Here is a 21,432-nt window from a genome sequence, read left to right on the forward strand (position 1 = left end):
AGGGTTCTTAATACCTGTCTTTTTCATAATTTCTTGTGGCCCAATAATCCATTATATTCATGTACCATAAGAAGAGTATACCATTTCACTTAGATCATAGTTGGTTACCATTCCCTACTTGATGGAAAATCCATTTGATTTCCAATATTTTTGTCTGGGGGATTAAAAAAGGTATAAGATCTTTTTCAATTTTTTTGATCTCCTTGAGGTATACTCTTATAACTGGGTCAAAGGATATATGCACAGTTTATTGACTTTTTGGGTAGAATTTGAAATTGCTTTCCAGAACAGTTGGACCAAGTTACAGCTGCACCAACATTTATGTGCTTGTCCTTCGATAGCCTTTCTAACAATTATCAATATTGTTTTCTGCCCACTTTGCCAGTCTAGTGAATGTAAGGTACAATGTTAGTGTGTTTAATTTGTTTTTCTCTTACTATTGATTGGGGTATTTTTTATTTGGTTTGTTGAAAGCTTAGTTTTTTTCCCCTTGAGAAATGTATGTTGTTATCTTTTGATAATCTATATATGAAATTTCTAAAACAAAATATTTTTGGTAGACATTATTTAGGAAAAGTTTTATAGCTGTAATGTTGCTTAATATTTTATTATTGAATATCTATTTTATTCTAGGCTACAGACTTACCCCATCCAATTGGCACTAAGCTCCTGTCTGTTGTTTATAAAGGCATTGCACCAGGAGATGAGAGGACTGCCCTTCCCTCATTAGAAATCAGTAGTAAACGATTGGCAAGTGGACTGCTGGAATTGGCCTTTGCTTTTGGAGGATTGGTAGGAAATAATAGTTTTGTGATTCAGTATGTCAGTTATAGAAATATGTAGCTCCTCACTTTTGTTTCTAAAAATAGAATTTAACACTTCATTCAGTAGTTGGGACATTGTGGTAAAAAGACTTCTGGATGAATTAACATCTTATTAACTTAAAAATTATTCTGGTTTATTTCAGAATATCTGAAAGCACCTGAGAAATTTTATTTATTATGAGCTCTATGACTACATCTTATAAATGATTTAATTTAAATTAAGTGTTTGTTTCCCCAATCTTGATAGCATATATGTTCTGTTCTTCATGTTCTTGTCTCCTTGCCAAAACCTGACCTATCTAACTTCAAGTAATATTTAGGGTAGCCAGACTAGAAATACAGATTTTCATGAAAAAAATTTGAAAATGTGAAAAGGGAAATAATCATTTTGTCTTTTTCATTGTTTTCTGTTAGTAAAATTGGAAACATTTTTTGGTTAAAAAAAAAAAATCTCAGGTACTTTTTACTTTTCCTATCAGGTCTAAAATGGCTTTACAGAAGCTAAAATTGCATTATTTTTAACTTTCTTCGCTCCAAAATTTATCATGCTTGGCATGTTAAATTTAAATGAAAGCAATATATTAAGATAGCAAACTCAAATTTACTTTTAAATATTCTTATTTTAAAAAATTAACTTTGTTAATTTTACTATTAGGAAAGTAATTCTAAATTTACCTTTAAATAGTCTTATTTTTGTTGCACATGAGTATATAGCTTATTAATTTAAAGGGAATCTAGTATTTGTTAAGTTTTGCTAGTTTTTTAATAGATTTAAAAACTTATTTAAAAGAAAGAAAAAATTTATATAATAAACAGATTTCTTTTCCCTCTAACCTATCTTATCAACTTATATGGATTCAATGAGTATATCTATCCAGGTGATGCACAGATCTATGTCCTCCTTTCCCTTCTAAGTTCCAGTCTCACATCACCAACTGCTTTTTCCCAGACATCTTGACCTGAGTTTCCAGTAGACATCTCAAACTCAACATATCCACAATAAAACTTGTTATTTTTATCATCCAAACTCTCCATTCTTTCAGACTTTCCTATTGCTGTTCAGAGCTCCGCAATTTTACTTGGTCACTCAGGCTCACAACTCACTCACATTCACATCCAAGGAGTTTCCAAGTTTTATGATTTCACCTTCACAGTACCTCTAATACGCCTCCCTTTCCATTAACACAGATAGTACCTTAATGCTCTTCCTCATCTGTCTTAAGTCTCTTCCCCATTCTGGCCTATTCTCTACTCAGCTGTATACAATTTTCTAAAGCAAAAATTTGACTCACTCCTCTACTCTAGTGTCTCCCTGTTTTTTCTAAGGTTAAAGATAAAATCTCTTATCATTTAAAGTCCTTCACAGTCTAATCCCTTTCTACCTTTCTTATCTCCTTATATTTTTCTTCCCTTCATGCATCTAATATTCAGCCACACTGGCTGGCCAACTTTCTGTTCCTCAAATATGGCACTACATCTTCTGCTCTGTTATCTTTTCATTACTTGTCTTCCATGCTTGGGATACTTAAGACTTGGTTTAATTATTTGAATATTATCTCCTTCCTTGGAATACGCGATCATTTTGAGAGAAGGAATTTTATTTATGCCTTTATTTGTACCTCAGCAATTAGCACAAAGCCTGGCACATAGTAAGCTCTTAATAAATGCACATTGATTAAATAACTAATCTAGTTCATGCTATAGTGTTAATCAGATACAGAAAGGAGTGTTTTCAGAAAGAGTTGAGAAAGGGGAAAAAAATCCATAAACTTATTGAAAATAACTTTTAAAATATGAATTTGACTTTAATTACTTTCATTTAGAAATAATTATTTCATTTGATAGTAATTGAAAATTTTAAAAAATTTTCTGTAGATCTAATTTTATATAATTAGATTTAGATGTACTTCATTTTTTTTTTTTAGTTAGAAATGAAAAATAGTTATTGTCTTCTTATATACAAACACTAATTATAGAATATAGACATTTTGTTCTTGCTGGTCCTTTATTTTAATAGTAAAATGAGTATTGAACTTAGAGTCAGGAGGCCAAGGCAGGGAGTTCAGGAATGAGAGATAAACTATTCAAACTTAAGAAGATAGGAGGTGGAGAAACATGAGGAGTCTCAACTAGAGAAGGCAGTACTATGTGAGAAGATTAGAAGGAGAGAAAGATACTAGCCTTCATATGCCTGGGACATTAAGATTAAGTGACTTGGAACAGGGTCAAACTGCTTCGCCTCTGAGTATAATTCTTTTTTCTTTGGCATCTTGCCTTTCAACTTTATTGTTTTCAAAGTTATTTGTATAATCTTTTTCTGTATGAGTCATATTAACTAATTTTAAATGATTTTACATAAAACTCTACCCATTGCATAATTTTTAATGTATAAAGAAACATATAGCAATATATGAAAACCTTATGAAACATTTTCATTTGGGAGAAAAAACCCTGGGAGAGCATGTGGATTCCTTAACATCATTTCTACCTCATACCTGATCTAAAAAAGATCTTTCCATTGCTATGGTGACATTTGGAAAGATAGAAGAAGGGTCTTAGTGGGGAAAATTGAATGATATGGGCTATATGGGAATTTAAAACTCTTTTCAGACTTACATTATGCAAAATAGAAAAGAGGTGATATTCTTTGTGATTTATTTCCAAAGATTTGAAATATGACACCTTTATTTTGGACAAAATGAGCCTGTATTCTCCTTAGGAGTGTCATTTATTTGATATTTGAGGTGGCTGAGTTTCAGAATTCTATAACACTTGTGTATCAAACCAGGTTCTTTCATAGAGATTGGGATGTTGGACTAGTGTTCCTCAGTTTATTTGTTATAAATTAAAATAAATCAGTGATTGAAAGATCCTTCTTTCATTTTTATCTAGAAATAGATTTTATCAGCTAGATTATGGCTTCTTAAATTTTTTCCACTCACGACCCCTTTTCACCTAAGAAATTTTTACTTGACCCTTTGTATATAGATATATAAAAATAGGTTACAAATCATACATTTACTGATATTAAATCATTCAAGCCCACAGTTTAAGTAGCTTTGAGCTAGACAGTAATTTTTTCAAAAGAAAAAGGATTAAAATTATATTATATTGAATATTTAATTTCTTTAGTACTTACATCTGTTTCAAAAACATCAACTATTTAAAGATATTTTTCCTAAATTATATTTTGAATGAGGATAAGTATTAATTTTTCTTTTCACAGTGTGAAGAGCTAGTGAATCTGCTGTTGAATACAGTGGTTCTCTCTGTGCCACTCTCAGGAACTTGCCAGAAGAATCTAATCAACTTCTCCCATGGAGAATATTTCTACAGCCTATTCTCAGAAGTCATCAATACTGAACTGCTGAAAAATCTTGATACTGCTATATTAGAACTTATGAAATCATCTGTGGATAATGCCAAAATGGTATCTAATATTTTCTTTGAATAATTATATGCAAAAATTATCACTATTACCCAGAATGTCATTTAAAAAAAGAAAAAAACTATTGATAGAGGTTGAAACCTCTTTTTAGGGAGGAGTTTGTTTCTAGGTGTCATCTATTAATAAAATTTTGGTTTTCTTTGACTCCATAATTTTTCATGATCCTTCATTTTGTAGAACATTTAGCTTATGCCAAATTTTTAGTATAAATAAAATCTGCATTGCTCTGAGGAGGCCAATTATTATAGCAAGAGTAATGTTTTTATTTTAAAAAAAATTTTTTTAATGAAAATGTAGAGTATTTCTATTGGTTTATTTGCCTTACCTATTCTATTAAAGATCCATACCTAAAAATCTGTATTTTCTCTTGTATGATTAATAACAGTACTATCTTTTAGCTTCTGATAATAATTTTGTGGCTGAGTATTAGTAGTAACTTGTTTATCAATCTAGAATATGATGCTATGTCAGCCAGCAGTGGTAAAAGAAAACTTTTCATTTCAGGTGGGTGCCATTTTGAATGGTATGTTAGATCAGAGCTTCCGGGATCGAGCTGTGCGAAAACAGCAAGGAATGAAGTTAGTAGCAACAATTCTTCAAAACTGGAAGAAACTTGATACTTGGTGGGCTAAAGATTCTGTTCCAGAAAGCAAAATGGCAGTTTTGACTCTGATGGCTAAAATTCTACAGGTATTTTGCGGTTATTTTAAAATGGCTTTTGTATTTATAGCTTTCTCCAAAATACTTCCATTAAGCAGTTTCTTAAAATGTGATGTTATGATTAAATTGAATTTTAAAATTTTGGTTTGTTAATAACAATATTTGTCATTTTCATTCTTCCATACAGTGTTGTAAATCTTATATTTGGGGAGTGAGTTTTGCTTTTTAAAAGAGTGCTTTCTGCCTATTTTATCTTAATTTGTAAAATAGTAAAATATTAGAAAAACAATTTAAGCCTTAAGAATTATATTCCATTTATGAAATTTAAAGTATGAGGGAAATGTAGGGGGAGTAATATTGTTTTGGGAAAGTATAGAAACTGTCCAAATTATTATTGTTGATTTTTTAATCCCTTCAGATAGACTCATCTGTATCTTTTAGTATCAATCATGGAGCTTTCTTGGATGTCTTTACCACATATACCAGTTTATTAGATGATCCAAAGTTGGGTTTGAATTTAAAGGCAAGTCATGTTTTTTCTTTTACATGAATATTTATAGAATGATACAGAAAAAGAAATTCTTATAGTCTTAGAACTTTGGAGATTATTCAAGAAATCTATTTTTCTTCTTGCTCACTTGAGTGCTGTTAGTTCTGCTTTTTTATGATATGAGGAAGATAGGGAATGGTCCGCTCCACTCAGGGGCAACTTTGGATTCCTGAACTAGTTCTAAATGTATGGGCTTGATTCCTTCTTTAGTGTCATGGATCTGTACAGAATTAAATAAAGTCTGTTTGGATTAATAGAAAATATCCTTTGAATTTATAATATAATTTTGCAACATATATAATTGTACATGTGATATATGTGTGTATGTATTTATGTTTTTTTTTTCCTCCTGTGAATTTGCCAAGATTTTAATTAGTGAAAAGAAGGAAAGCTAAGTTTGAGGATTTGATTCAGATTTTGCCCTTAAAAATGAAATTTAAACATTATACTGAAATAATTAGTTTTACACAAGCTGTTATTTTAATTACCTTTAGTAAATAGCACTTTAATCAATATAGACTATTGGTTGCTTTTAGTATAATTTCATATGTTTCTTATTGCTGATATTTCCTTAACAGGGTCAAGCTTTGATTATTCTTCCATTCTTTACCAATCTTACTGGGGAAAGACTTGAAGACCTTAAGCTTGCTCTTGAAAAGCTTGTGGCTTCTAATTTCCCAATGACATCTCATGAATTTGTCCAGGGAACTCTGAAGTATAACAATTATGTGGACTGTACAAAAAAGGTAAATAATGAATACAATTGTATAAATCTGAAATGTTGACTGTTAACCATTTATTCAGTTTCTTTTCTGTTTTCAAAAATAAAAATGATTAATGCAAATGTCACAAATAAAAAGATATTGTCCTATGGTTAGAAAAATAATAATGAATAAATTCTACACGTTTGAGTAATTCTGAAAACAAGCTTCAATATTTTAGGAAAGTTTTTCCTTTTTTCATTTAGTAAGATTAATAATAGGCAATTTTTCCGATAAGGGTATTTTTCAAAATATTCAAGGAATTAATTTAATTTGATGAGTCAAAACCATTTCTCTATTGATAAATGGTCAAAGAATAAGAATAAGAAGTTTTCTAAGGTAGAAATCCATTCTGTACCTATATGAAAAAAATTTCAAATCATTATGATTAAAGCAAGGCAAATAAAAGCAATTCTGAGAAATCTTAATACTTAAAAGACTGACAAAATTGGCCAAAAATTTTAAAAAGTGACATTTTGGAGGCACTATGAGAAAATAGGTATGACACTATTGGTAGAGGAGCAGAGTGTGGGACTTTACAAAAGTCAGTTAATTGTGCCTATACTGTGATACAGTGAAATACTGTTAGATAACTATCCCAGAGGAATCAAAGAAAGAGGGGAAAAAAACTTGTAAAACATTTATGTCATATGACTAAAAACTGGAAACTAACAATAGTTAACAGTTGGAGAAGGATTAAACAAATTATGATTAATGAGTGTAAGGATGTAATGAAGTTGCAGAGTGAAGTAAGCAAGATTAGGAGTATAATTTATACACATGAGCTATAATATTGTGAAAAATAGACAACTTGAAAAATTAAGAAATATAATTAACTCAAACAACCATGAGGAAGGGAGAAAAAAATAGATTTTTGTTGACTTTAAAAAAAAAAATTATGGTGAAAAAAACAGCTTGTATAGTGAGTTGGTGATTGATCTTGAAATCAGGAAGTCCTGCATTTCAGTTTTACCTCTGATTCATACTGACTTTATGTAAAAATAAAGTTATTTTTTGTTGTGGTCCTGGACACAGTATCCCCAACAGTTTTATAAAAATTGTAGCAGATAAATTGTTGTTTTATATTAAGTGGCATACTTGATATAAGTATAATACTTTATACATTCTGCAGGCCTGTCTCCACCTCCCATCAGTAAAATATATTTTTATGTTAACTATTATTCATCATTTTTATATATACATATGTTTGCATATGTATACATATACATAGCCAAAATATACTTTATACATATACATATACATACTTTTCCTGGGTCAGTGTAAAATAATTTTCAAACTTGTATTCTTTTTTTGGTTTTAGGTTCTTCAAAAATATTTATTGTTTTATACTATATTCAAATAAAGTGATTGTTTGAATATCCTAATGTTGGTTTATTATGTACCTAAATTGTGTATATTAAAGGCCAGTTTTTTTATCTTTTTCTTATCTGTTTACTCACCTACTATGACTACAATAAAATAGTCTGAATATCAAATATATAGTCAAGAATGAATGAGAAATGTGTAAAATAAAATCCAGAAATAAATTCTTCTTCATTAATTATGAACATATCAAAAGTAAATAGTAATATTATGACTAAAATTTGTTTTCTTAGTTCCTGGATGCATTAGAATTATCCCAGAGCCCTATGTTATTACAATTCATGACAGAAATTCTTTGTCGGGACCAGAGGCATGTAATAGAAGAATTATTTCAAACTACTTTCCAAAGGATTTCTAAAAGGTAAATCATTTTCTAAAAATTTGAGGTGCATATAGAGATGTTTTAATTTATAAAATTATACATTCTATCAAACCTGATTTTTACAGTAACTCTGTGAGATGGTATAATGCAAATATTTTTTTCCGTTTTTCAGATGAGGAAACTCAAAAAGATAAAATATCTTACCCTGAGGTCACATAGCTAGTAAGCAACTGAGCTGGGTTCAGAACCCATGTTTTCTGTCTTTAGATTCCATTTTATTTTTTGAATACTACTATGGCCTCCTCTGTAATTAATGTGAGGTTTACCCTTTAAGAACCCAGGAGAATCACATCCATTCTGTGATGAGTTGTCACAATAAGATTTTCATGAAAGGTTTTATTATTATTATATTTATTGCTAATAATAAAAATTGAGAGTAAAAAAGGTATTATTACAGTACAATTAAATGGAATTTAATAGGAATTTTAAAATTTTGCATGTGGGTTCTTTTTAACTAAAGAAAATTTAGACATATGAAGACTTTTGTATAACTACTAAACTTTGCATCTTGACTACTGATGCTGTAGATTAAAGCTTGCAATTTTCAAGATTCTTGACTTCCAAACAGTATTATTTTCATTACTTTAATGTAGTTACTCTGGTTTCCCTTTTCCTTGATTCTAAGTATGTAGCAACCCTTGTGCTTTTTAGGTATAGTTACATTTCATTTGTTTATTCCTGTGTTTATACTCAAAAAGGGACTGGAGATTGTGGTTGTGAGATTTTTTTTAATGCAATTGTTTGAGTTGGAAGGAGGGAGAAGAAAAAGTATTCATGAGGAGGCTATGTGAAAGATTGCTTGAAGCATATATAGAGCTATAAGGGATGAGAGACAGAAAAAAAGTGATAGACATGGAATGTGCATAAACAGCTGTGTTAACTGTTGAAGCAAAAATTGTTTTTGGTCAGAACATTTCTAAGTTCCATTCACTAAATGGCAGCATTGCTCACCAGTGGTTGTGGTGCAGAATCATCTCATGTATGTGCTAGGGTAATATGATGGTGGTTCACACAATTCAGTATTTTAAATTTCATTTTTTATTGATGACTGTACATAACTATGTATAAGCCTGTCACAATCTCATCTGGATACAGTGGCATTCACAGATTGAACACTAAATAATAGAATGTGATGATGGTGAATTGAATACTATCTCATAGTCTTATTCTTAGACTATTGACAAGCCGCATTGTGCTTTTAGTCAGTTTTATACTGGAAGTTTACAAAGTTCATTTTGTAGTTGATAATAGGAAGAACTCAAAATTGCTGTTTTTCTCAGGAGTAGCTCTGCAACACAAGTAGCTCTACTGGACACTGTGCATAGAATGTTCCAGAAAGATGATCTGTCAAACATCCCCCGCCTGGCATGTGTGGATCGCTGTCTCCTGACCCTTTTGTGGCACTGCAGCTTGGCTGCTCTGAGGGAATTCTTTAGTAGTATTATAGTGGAAGCCCTTGATGTACTGAAGTCCAGATTTACAAAGGTACCACATATTTAATAAATTAAATATTGTTTATGTCTTTAAAATATTGTTCACTTAGACTACAATTGTTCAGAACAATGTATTCCGTTGTTAATGTTTTCAGTTAAGAAACAGATTATATATTGCCCATTAACTCTTATTTTGTAAGGTAAGGGTGTGTATGTGTGAGGTGCATTTCTAAATACTTAGTAAACACCAAACTATAACATGAATGCTATCTTAACATTATTTATTTTAATTCTTGAAAGCCCTGTGCAATACAACTTATGTGAAAATAATTATAAACAGGGTTACTTACCTGAAGTTTCACCTTCAGCTTTCACTTCTCTTACACAACTACATGTACTTCATAATAGCTCCTATTTCTGTAGTATTTTAGGGCTTGCAAATGCTTTTCTCAGTCAAGTGACATAAATAGTACAAATACAAATATTCACATTTTATAGTTGAAAAATCTGAGGATCAGAAAAATGACAAACCAGTGACACAGATGATATCAGAGTCCAGATTTGCCCATGTCTTCTTTCACGCCAGGTCCAATACTCTTTCAAATCATACTGCTTCTCAGATTTAGTTACCTGGACTCCCTGAGTTATGATGCTATCTATATAATGTCTCATTACTATAAATTTTTGCCTTGATACAACTAGCTAATCAGTTATTTATGTGGTAATTGCACTAAAAAATTTTTATATTGGCATTTTGTTAAGCATTGCTTTTTAAATGGTGTGTTTGTATGTAAACATATATGTATGTAAACATATATAAGAGAAATAGAAAAATACTGGTATTGTAGAAGTATTAATATTTATCTTATTATAAGATATTTGCTGCTAAGAAAATTATACAAGATCAAGCCATTTTTGTGTGTTCAATTGTTTCAGTTAAGTGAATCTACTTTTGATACTCAAGTCACCAAAAAGTTGGGCTACTATAAAATGCTTGAGGTGTTATATTCTCGTCTCCCAAAAGATGATGTTCACTCCAAAGAATCTAGAATTAATCAAGTTTTCCATGGCTCTTCCATTGTAGAAGGAAATGAACTCACTAAGACACTTATTAAGTAAGTTTTTACTTAAGCCCATTTATTATTTAGATATGCCCTATTGATATGAAGAGATATTAAATTTATATATTTGATAATAAAATGTAAATTGTTGATGTTTTCTGTGATGTAGACATTTTTTCTATTAGTAAACTTGGATATACTTTCTTAGTTAGAAGCAGAGATGTTTTTACTCAATCATGTTGTTTCATAAAGAATCATATTTCCTATATTAATTTGTTCTGATTCTTTTTCCTATAGATTTGAGATACACTTTTAGAACTATTATTTGTAATATAAAACGAATTGGATATGATATGAACATGTGCTAATTTTACATAATTTAATCTAATGATATATGTTTTCATAACAAATATAGCATTTTTTTGCTATCCACATCCACAGAAAGAATTTTGGAATCTGAATGCAGATTGAAACAATACTTTTTTCACTTTTTTCTTTTTTGTGGTTTTTTCTTTATGTTATGATTCTTTTACAACATGACTAATGGGGAAATGTGTTTAGCATAATTCTACATGTATGACCGATATCAGATTGCTTGCTGTCTTGGGAAGGGAAGGGAGAAAAACCTGGGACTCAAAATCTTACAAATGAATGATGAAAACCATTTTTACATGTAAATTGGAAAAAAATAAAATGGTATTAAGTGCAAAAATCTATAAAATTTTTCAAAGCAATATCAACTTGTTATCAGATTGACTGAATATATAGGAGAATTACTTTAATGGAATCAAAAACTGTTGATATTTGAGACTGTGATGTATTATTATGTACAGTGTTTGGTTAAAATGGAAGATTAATTGATCATAACTTTGGGTATGTTTTACAGATTGTGTTATGATGCATTTACTGAAAATATGGCAGGTGAGACTCAGTTGCTAGAGAAGAGAAGACTTTATCATTGTGCTGCATATAACTGTGCCATTGCTATTCTCTGCCGTGTATTCAGTGAAATGAAATTTTACCAGGGCTTTCTGTTTACTGAAAAACCAGAGAAGGTAGGCCTTTCAGGAGGAATTTACTATTGCTAATGTTGTTATTTATGTCAGTTTTAGGAATTACATTAAACCAATTGAAACTGTATGTCATATAATCAGGTTCTTTCTATTGTATTTTCAGATGGATGTGGATGAATTTAAATATGTGATTGTAATAGCTTTGATTTTCTCTCTTTTGGCCTGGATAGTATTGTTGAAAAATATTTTCTTGTAATTAAATACTGTCAGCTTTACATAGGTTTGATGAAAAATATTTCACTGTTCTGTTACTTTTCATATTGTTCATTTTCATATTTCTATTTGTTTTTGCAGAATTTGTTTATTTTGGAAAACTTGATAGACTTGAAACACTGCTATACGTTTCCTGTAGAAGTTGAGGTGAGTAAAAATTTTCTGTGTTCGATGCAAGCTTTAAAATATTTTTGAGTATTTTCTTAATCATTTGCAACTTCATTTAATTGGAACCCAGTTAACCAAAATTATCAATTTGATCTTTAGGAGAAAAGCCAAGTGATAACAAAATAAAATGTTAGAAATTTGGAGGAAAAACTACTTAAGAAGTTGTTACTGATTCATATTCAGCCCTTTCTCCTATTTGTGGCCTTTTGTGGGTGTTTGACTTTATTGGTATGAGAATTCTCTCTACCAGTGTAATTTAAAACTTCTCTATGCCATATATTCTTTCATTTTTAATAATTTTTTTATATATTTTCTGATAAATCTTTGGGGGAGATGCCCTGTCCTTTGCTATTATTGGGCAAAAATTACATCAATTGGTTACAGTTAGTTAAATTAATATTATTAGGTAGACCAAGTACTGTATAGTACTTAATATAGTCTGTTTATTTGTTTCTTTTTTCAAATCTTTAGAGGACAGGAGAGGGAAGGCACAGAGAGGAAACTGCATAGACCATATTGTGGTTTTGTCTTTTTTTGATATATGTGGCTTTTGAGAACTTAGGGTCATTTCTAAAACTTGAATTAGACATTAGAATAGGTTTTTAGTGAGATTCTACTTTTTCTTTTTTAAAAAATATTTAATACTTTTCCAGTTACATTTAAAAAATTTGTTTTTACATTTGTTTTTGAAACTTTTGAGTTTCAGGTTTTCTTCCTTGTCCCTATCCTCAGCTTCTATTAAGAAACTATGTGTGAAGTTATGTAAAACATTTCCATAAGAGTCATATTGTACAAGAAAACATAACTCTCCCACCTAATAGAAAAAAACCTCAAGAAAAATAAAATTTAAAAAAGAGAGAGATGTTATGTTTCAATCTGTATTCAGACATAATCAGTTCCTCCCCTGTATGTGGATAAGATTTTTCATTAGAAGTCCTTCAGAGTGGTCATGGATCATTGTATTGCTGAGAATAGCAAAGTAATTTACAGTTGGTAATCCCAGAACATTGCTATTGGTTCGTACTTTTTCTAACAAGAATCAGTATAAAGAATTATATCCCTGAGGAATTATGAAATCCTGAATCAACAATGAAAATATTTGGAATAGTGTATCCTGAAGCACATTTCTGAAATATTTTCAATAAAAATGGGTTAAAGGAAGAAGAATTTCCTTAAAGTTTGTCTGTAACTAGTTGATTGATGTTTGCTTACAAAGTTAAAGTTAGATCATGAGAGAAATGTTTTATTTCTAACAGGAATATATTATGGGAAAACTGTTTTTCATAATGATAGATAATCAGTTTTAATTCACATGAGTTTAAAGTCAGTCACAAAGCATGGAGTGTGAGACTGATGTGTGAATTACCATTGATGTATGAGACTGTTCTTCAGAATCACATACCACAAATAACTGACTAAAACCAGAGACTTAATGCTGAATTGTTCAGATTCTAGGGTATATTTTAAAATAACCACAGTCAGGAGCAGCACCACTGTGAATAGAGCAATGGCCCTGAAGTCAGGAGGACCTGAGTTTAAATTTGGTCTCAGACACTTAACATTTCCTAGATGTGTGACCTGGACAAGTCACTTAAGCCCCAAGTGCTTAGCCCCCCTCCTCCCCCCCAATAATCATAATCATAATCAGTGTAACACTATGAAGTGGTAGCAGTGGGGTTTGGTCTTTAAAATCAATAGTTACGATCTAATTTTTTTCTAATTTCATTGAAAGCTATTGATATTTGTGGCCATAATATATCATTAAGTCAGAGTATTTGTTTCAAGTGGAAGATTAATTGATAAATAAATGCTATGGGACTGAGAAATGAGGAAAGAAAAGAAACTTGGAAACTTAACAATAAATTTAGTTAGAAAATTGGAGAATTTTTCACACATATTTGCAGAGAAACTTGTCTAACCCAGTGAGATAAACAGGGGAGTTGTCAGTTACTGAGTGAAATTCACTTATTAGCCCACTGCTAAATTTTTGGCATCTAAGAGCCAGCTGAAAGTTTAGTTCATCTCCTTCTGTATTTGTCCTCTCCATTATTCACTAATAGTTATTGGAATTGATTTTTGGCACTTGAAGGTTTACAAGGTATTCCACATATGTATCTTGTTTGATCCTCATAACAACCCTGCTGAACAATTCAGCAAAAATATAAAAGCATTAATAGGAAATGCTTTTTTTATTCATTCACTCTTTTTCTTATCCCCATTTTATAGATGAAGAAACTAAGATTGAAAGAAGTTGAGTGACTTGTCTACAGTTACATGCTAGGAATCAATTTCACATTTTCGTGGCTCCAGGATCATCATTCTCTATTACACCAAAGCTTCCCCAAGTAAAATGTGAACAAAATAACAATCTGTGACATGAGCTAATTGGAGAATTCCATAAAATTTAGGTTTAATATAAGAAACACAGGCAGTGATTCTGAAGGCTTGTGAATTTAGAGCCAAAAGGAGCCATACATCCAGTTGTCTCATTTTTTAAATAAAGGAAGCTGAGACCCAGAAAGCATTTGAGTTGCCCAGAATCCCAAAGCAAGGATTTGAATTTGTTTGGTGAATCTGAGTCTGGTGCTCTCCCAGTGTACTCTTCTGTAATTAGATCATATATAGAATATCTTAGTCTTACCTGTTACAATTAAGACAGATATTAATGAACTGGGAACCAAAAAAAAAAAAAAAAAAAAAAAAAAAAAAGGGCAGCAGCAACGAGTAGAAAAAATACAAAGAAGTAAATTTTGGTTCAATGTAAGGAAATACTTCCTAGCAATTAGTTATCCAAAAGTGGAATGAACTGCCTCAGTAACTACTGGGTGTTTTTTTTTGTTTGTTTGTTTTGTTTTGTTTTTTTGTTTTTTCAGAAAGGTCTTGAAGCAAAGTATAAAAGATCACTTGTTGGATATGTTGTAGAGGGAATATTTTTAGGTGCAAATTGTCTGAATGGCTTCTGAGATTGCACATGATGTGTATTCTGGGTGCAGGGAGTCATATATTTGCATATTATCGAAGAGGAAGATAAAATTTCAAATTTGGAAAATATCAAAAAATGTCTTTGTAGAAGTTTAAATGTGTTTTTGTTGTTTTTATCTTATTTTATTATCTTTATCTTTCCATAGGTTCCTATGGAAAGGAAGAAAAGATATATTGCTATTAGAAAGGAAGCCAGAGATGCAGCAAATGGCGATTCAGGTAAGACATTCTTGAAATAGTGAAAAAGTAATTTCTGTTAATATTTTTTAAATTAATGAGCTTTCTCCCCTCATCCTCTTCCCCTCCCCCCCAGTTAACCATTTCTCTTCCTTTCACTTTCCTCTTTGGAAGAAGAAAAAAGTAAACCAAAACCTAACAAACATGTTTGTAACATGTATACATTTCATACATGTTACAAACATATTTATTACAAACATGTAATAAATATGGATATGCAAAAAAAAATCCCCATATTGACTCCATCTAAAAAATGTTTCATTCTTCATATTAAATCTGTCATCTGTCAGGAGGAAAATTCTGCTGATATTAAAAATCATATATAGAATACATAATGTTGGGTTGTGACATTTGATAATAGGAATATAGAAATGTAAGTGGCGAAGTAGGAGGCCAAAAGTCCCATGGGATAATTTATAAATGGGCCATGTTCTTTTTTTTTTTAATGGCTTTTTATTTTCAAAATATATGCAAAGATAGTTTTCAGCATTCATGAATCCTTGCAAAACCTTGCGTTCCGAATTTTTCTCTCTCCCTTCCCTTCACCCCTTATACAGCAAGTAGTCCAATATATGTTAAACATGGACATTTCTTCTATAAAAATCTCCACATTTATCTTGCTGCACGAGAAAAATCAAATTAAAAAGGGAAAAAATGAGAAAGAAAACAAAAATCAAGCAAACAACAAAAGTACTGGACAAGTTATTTAACCCTCTTTGACTTAGTTTTCTCCTTTGTAAAATGAACTGGAGAAGGAAATGGCAAACCACTCCAATATCTTTACCAAGAAAACCTCATAAGGGATCACAAAGACACAGTTTTAAACAACCAAAAGACAAGATGACAAACCCAAAAAATGATTGGGTAAAAAAATCAGATTACAAAAGAGGTATTATTATGGAAAAAACTATCACATCATATTTGTTAATAGATTCTGTATTTTTATTACAAAATTTTTTGAAATCTTGGCAAAAACATAAAATCTCTTTGTTAAGTCCTAGAATGATCTACAAATTTATATGTGCAATACCAAACAGATATTTGTTAATGATCTTTTTAAGAAAGATTTCTCCCCTCATTTTCTTAATAGAAAATGCTTTTTTTATTCATTCACTCTTTTTCTTTTTTTTTTCAGAGGGGCCTCATTATTTGTCTTCTTTGTCATATATGGCAGACAGCAGTCTGAGTGAGGAAATGAGTCAATTTGACTTCTCTACTGGAGTACAGAGCTATTCATACAGTACCCAAGATTCTAAAGCTACTGTTGTTCATTTCCGGAGAAGGGTAATAATACCATTTTAAAATATAGAGAAATATTGGTTTAAGTATGTTTAATACATGATATGAAATTTAGCATGTGTTTTATTTTTTTTATCCAATTGCAATGGAAAACGTGTGTGCATGCTTGGGTATACGTTTTCCAGAGGCCACAAGGTACTGTGGAGAGAATACTGGGCTTAGTTAGTATTTTCCTGATTCAAATTCTCCGTCTGTACTTCCTGGCTGTGTGATGCTAAATAAATTCCTTAATCCCTCTGTACTTCAGGCTGCTGATTAGACCTCTTCTAATTGATAGGTAGGTTGTGATCTGTGCTAGTTGAAAAAATTTCCATACTCACATTTCCATACTTCTTACACTTTCCTCTTTTCTACATAACATTGCAATCCAGTGACATTGGCCTCCATTCTGTTCTTCACTCATGCTCAGTATTCCACTCTCCAACTCTAGATATTTTCACTGACTGCTATGATATATTTATTTTTAGAACAAATAGAAAACTTTGAACTACAATTTGGTTACTTGTGCTTTAAGTGGAATATAATAGTGACATGCCTAATCTTGAATGTGAAATTGAAAAATAATTTATCTTTGAGAATTGTATTTGTGTGTGTCTGTCTCTTTTCCATCCTCTATGCTGCCTCAGAATTTCTTCAGTTGCCATCAGTTTAACCAAATTTTGCCATACTCCAAATGGTCTCTTTTTATTTTTCTTCTACTCCTGAGATATACATTATTGTATTTTAGCTTAGTTATTTGATCTAAAGTAATTTAAATAAGTCAGAATCTGAACTCTTTAACAGTATTGTTGGTTGTTTTTTTTTTTTTTTTAATTGAACTTTCCAACTGAAATGAATATATGGAAAGCTTTTTTTGATCAGGAAAATATTCTGAAAACTCATGGCCATTGCTACAGCACTCAATATCCTACTTGTACAAGCTTCCTTATTTCTGCTTTAGTACTTGAATAATTCTCAAGGTCAGAAACAACATTTTCCAAGATTGCCTATGATTTTTCAGGAAGTTGTTGATGTTTTCAGGGTATAAAATTCTTTAAAATTTATTATTTTTAAAAATTGCCCTGTGTGTTTTTAATCTAGCTTTTGTCTTTTGCATTTCTCTTTCCTCTAAATCTAAGAGGAAAGGCTAACAGAATTAAATAATGAAATATTCTTTAGCAGAGTGAACTGGTCCCCAATTTCAAGGAGTTTACAGTTTTGTGGAATATAATGAACATTAATGAATATTTAGGTAAGGAAGCAAAGCAAAAGGAAGTAGTGGTTTCAGCAAGAGTTTATAAAAAATGGTTCTTTAAGGAATTAAATTGGAAGCAAGAAAAGATCAGGAATTTGTCTATTATATTCTTAAAACCAGACGTCTCAATTTATTCAGTAGTTCTTTCAAAATAAGCTATCCTGTATTTTGTGTGTTTTTGTTAAAGAATGGCATATACATTGAAAGTGAAAACATGATATAGCACTCCCTTGCCTTCTTTTTTTTTTTTTTTTTCTATAGGAACGTATTGACTCCATGGTCCAAGATGATGTAATGGAGTTAGAAATGGATGAACTAAATCAGCATGAATGTATGACAACCATGACAGCTCTGATTAAACATATGCAGAGAAACCATATCACACCTCATGTAAAAGAGGTATTTCACTTCCACATCCTTTTAATTGATTTTATTTGGATGGGGGATTATATTGAAAAATAAGTTAATTACCTTGTTTCAAAGTAATTGTGTATAATATAAACAGATAGTTTTACTTTTTTTCTTTGTGTATAATTTTGAATGTACATGAGATCATATAGCTAAGGGATGGAAGGGACATCAGAAGACATCATCTAATCCTCATTTTGTAGGTGAAGAAAATAAGACCCTGGGAGGTTAAGTGACATGCCATGGGTATTTTTATATGTGTATAGATATTTATGTATTTATTTATTTATATACACACATACATTTATATATGTTTGTGTGTGTCATGTGTGTATTTTTATTTGTTCTAGGGTTCAGAGCCACCAAGTCTTCCTCCATGGATGAAGTTTCTTCATAATAAATTAGAAAATCCATCAACACCACTAAATATTCGTCTCTTCTTAGCTAAACTCATTATAAATACTGAAGAAGTAAGTAATGTTTTTTGTAATTTTGTAATTTTTCATTTCCTTATTTTAGTACCTAATTTAAACACACTAAATACAATAAGATTTCTCTTCTAGTCAGAACAGGAAAAAAAAAAGATTACATAATTTCAGAGCTGTCTGCTACTCTTTTCTTACCTTTCCATCTTTTTTTCCTCATGTTGGTAACTCCATTACTTGGTCCTCCAAAAAATTGTTTGTAATAGAAAAGTAGTTAGAGAACTGTTCATTCATGTTGACAATACTCACTGAACTGTTTCTGGAAAATAATGAATTTTTATCTCTGAATCAGTGAAAGAATTTAGTATATTAGGAATTCTTTTCACAGGTCTAGATCAAAAAAAAGTTATCATTCTGTATAATTTTTGATGCTTGCATTTTCACATTTATGAGCGGTATGATGTTCAGAATACTTAACAGATCATGCTTGGCTTGCAGTAAACACTCAATGATTTAGGATCTTTAATAATAATAATAATAATAATAATAATAGCTAACAGTTTTATAGCACTTTCAGGCTTGCAAAGTCAAAGCACTTTGCTATCCTCTTAAAAGTAATTATCTAGGAACTTAAAGATGTTATTTCTAGAACTTTTTATAGAAGGGTTCTTTTGGAATTTCTTTCAAGTTTCATGCCATTTTTTTTCTTTTCTCAGAATGTCAGCAGCTCATCCTTTGGGTTTTGAGTTTAAATTTTTGATACATCCAGAAGTCATTCAGAACCACAAACTAGATTTGCATATTAGTCAGATGGAATAAGGGTTCCTCTGGGTTTCTTTATATTAATCTCTGTAGAAGTTACCCCAGCAATAACATTGCATAAAAAGTAAGCCATTACCATTGATTGATAAGTTTTAGACATAGATTGAGTAAAGGATCTTTCAACTCTGAATTTATTTTCTTGAATTGACTTTATTTATGGACTTAGTTCAATTTTTAAAATAAAAAGTTAACTGTTTTGAACAGGTGTTTAAAATTTAATACTGATTTTTAAAAATAACCTTTTAATTTTTATTTTAAATTTTTCTTTTAGGTTTTCCGGCCATATGCAAAACATTGGCTTAATCCTTTGCTACAGCTAGTTGTTTCTGAAAACAATGGAGGAGAAGGGATTCATTACATGGTGGTAGAAATAGTGGTGGTTGTTCTTTCATGGACAAGCATCGCTACGCCCAAAGTAATAATTTTATATATAATTAAATTAGTTTTATATTATTGCAAATATCTAATACCATGTAATTTGTCCGTTTTATCAAATATGCTACCATATTATTAGCATTTTGCAGAATAGGTAAATATTTTTAAAGTGAATAATTCTAAGGGATTTTATAATTTAAAATTCTTTTGGTATCAAAAACATTTTTATTGTTAGCTTTTTTCAATAAAAGAGAATGAAAATAATGTTTACATTTATATGGTATTTCAAGTTTGCAAAGTATTTTACAACTACAATAATGCCTCATTTATTTAGTATCATTGGAGAATTAGATGTTTTTCAAAACTGAATTTTTCAGATAAGTGAAACCTGCTCCTTTCAAAATGAAAAAAAATTTTAAACACTTTTCAGAGTATTTCCAAAAAAATTGTTTTATGCTTTTTTGTCTTTGTAGAGTAGTACAGAACATAATTTAGAATTTTTTGATGACTAAGAGTAATTTTTACTTAAGTATTCTAGAGATTAATGATTTTGAAGAAAATATTTATGAATTTACTTTTGTATTTTTATTAAAATATTTTGGTATTAAAAATTTTAGGATTATATGTGACTACATAATTTCCATATTTTTCAGGGTGTTCCTAAAGATGAACTACTAGCAAATAGATTACTTCAGTTCTTGATGAAACATGTCTTTCACCCAAAAAGAGCTGTGTTTAGGCACAATCTTGAAATCATAAAAACTGTTGTTGAATGCTGGAAGGATTGTTTATCCATACCATACAGGTACAAAGTTAGTAGAGAGCTTTTTAAAAAAAAGCTTGTTGTTAAAAAAATTAATTACTAGGAAGGTATTATATTTCTTAAAATGTAATTGGCTTATAAATATTTTTGTTTGAGTGAAAAAGGACAGATTGAAATCATAAAACTAAATTGGTTGGGATTATTGGAATTGTGCTAAATCCCTCATAAACCTGCTTGCTTTTATTTCATATTACTTGGTTTTCCTTATATAAACTTCACAAATTTAGTTAAATATCATGTCTTTTTATGTGTTCAGAAGCTTAGATACACATGAACTTAGTGTGAATATGTTTGGCAGTACATTATTTTAACCATGGCTTGGATTGTATTGACAGTATTAAGTTAATCAATTGAGAAAACTAGAATAAGACTGATTTCTTTCATATTCCATTGCATTTTTATTGCATTTTTTTATTTAAGTATATTTCACTATTTGTTTTTTTTTTTGTTGTTGTTGTTGTTTTTTTTTTAGAATAGTTACTAAAGTATGTGATTCTAATAGTGGAACAGTTCTAAAAAACATCTTAATTTTAATAATGAAAATATAACTTAAAGTTGAAAAAACTTTGTTTAGTTTTTGAAAAGATGTAGAAAGAAGGGAAAAGAGGACATCATCATCAAATGGATCAATAGCAAAACAGTAGATTAATCTGAATGCAAATAGAGGCAGCTAATAGACTCAGTGGATGGAGTGCTGGGCCTGGAGTTAGGAAGATCTGAGTTCAGATGTTAACTCAGATACTTTACTTCTTGTGTGATCCTGGGCAAGTCACTTAATCTATTTGCCTTAATTCATGGGAGAAGGAAATGGCAAACTACTCCAGTATCCTTGCCTAGAAAATCACATGTACAGTTTGGTTCACGGGGTCAT

At 30.4% G+C, this 21,432-nt stretch overlaps 1 protein-coding gene across 3 annotated transcripts in view; it reads left to right on the top strand.

Annotated features, from left to right (window-relative positions):
- PRKDC (protein kinase, DNA-activated, catalytic subunit) overlaps positions 1-21,432 on the top strand; it is a 153,934-nt gene that overhangs the window by 58,455 nt on the left and 74,047 nt on the right. For all 3 annotated transcript variants that reach the window (XM_023496026.2, XM_023496027.2, XM_031946427.1), the window contains 16 exons: positions 634-792; positions 4,051-4,254; positions 4,777-4,962; positions 5,351-5,455; positions 6,061-6,228; positions 7,860-7,987; positions 9,289-9,493; positions 10,378-10,556; positions 11,389-11,557; positions 11,870-11,935; positions 15,085-15,157; positions 16,311-16,459; positions 17,970-18,107; positions 18,467-18,586; positions 19,635-19,778; positions 20,392-20,543. In XM_023496026.2, the coding sequence (XP_023351794.1) occupies positions 634-792; positions 4,051-4,254; positions 4,777-4,962; positions 5,351-5,455; positions 6,061-6,228; positions 7,860-7,987; positions 9,289-9,493; positions 10,378-10,556; positions 11,389-11,557; positions 11,870-11,935; positions 15,085-15,157; positions 16,311-16,459; positions 17,970-18,107; positions 18,467-18,586; positions 19,635-19,778; positions 20,392-20,543 (2,345 nt within the window). The remainder of the gene's footprint in view (positions 1-633; positions 793-4,050; positions 4,255-4,776; positions 4,963-5,350; positions 5,456-6,060; positions 6,229-7,859; positions 7,988-9,288; positions 9,494-10,377; positions 10,557-11,388; positions 11,558-11,869; positions 11,936-15,084; positions 15,158-16,310; positions 16,460-17,969; positions 18,108-18,466; positions 18,587-19,634; positions 19,779-20,391; positions 20,544-21,432) is intronic.

This window comes from Sarcophilus harrisii, chromosome 1, assembly GCF_902635505.1.
Source record: "Sarcophilus harrisii chromosome 1, mSarHar1.11, whole genome shotgun sequence".
Classification (NCBI taxonomy): domain Eukaryota; kingdom Metazoa; phylum Chordata; class Mammalia; order Dasyuromorphia; family Dasyuridae; genus Sarcophilus; species Sarcophilus harrisii.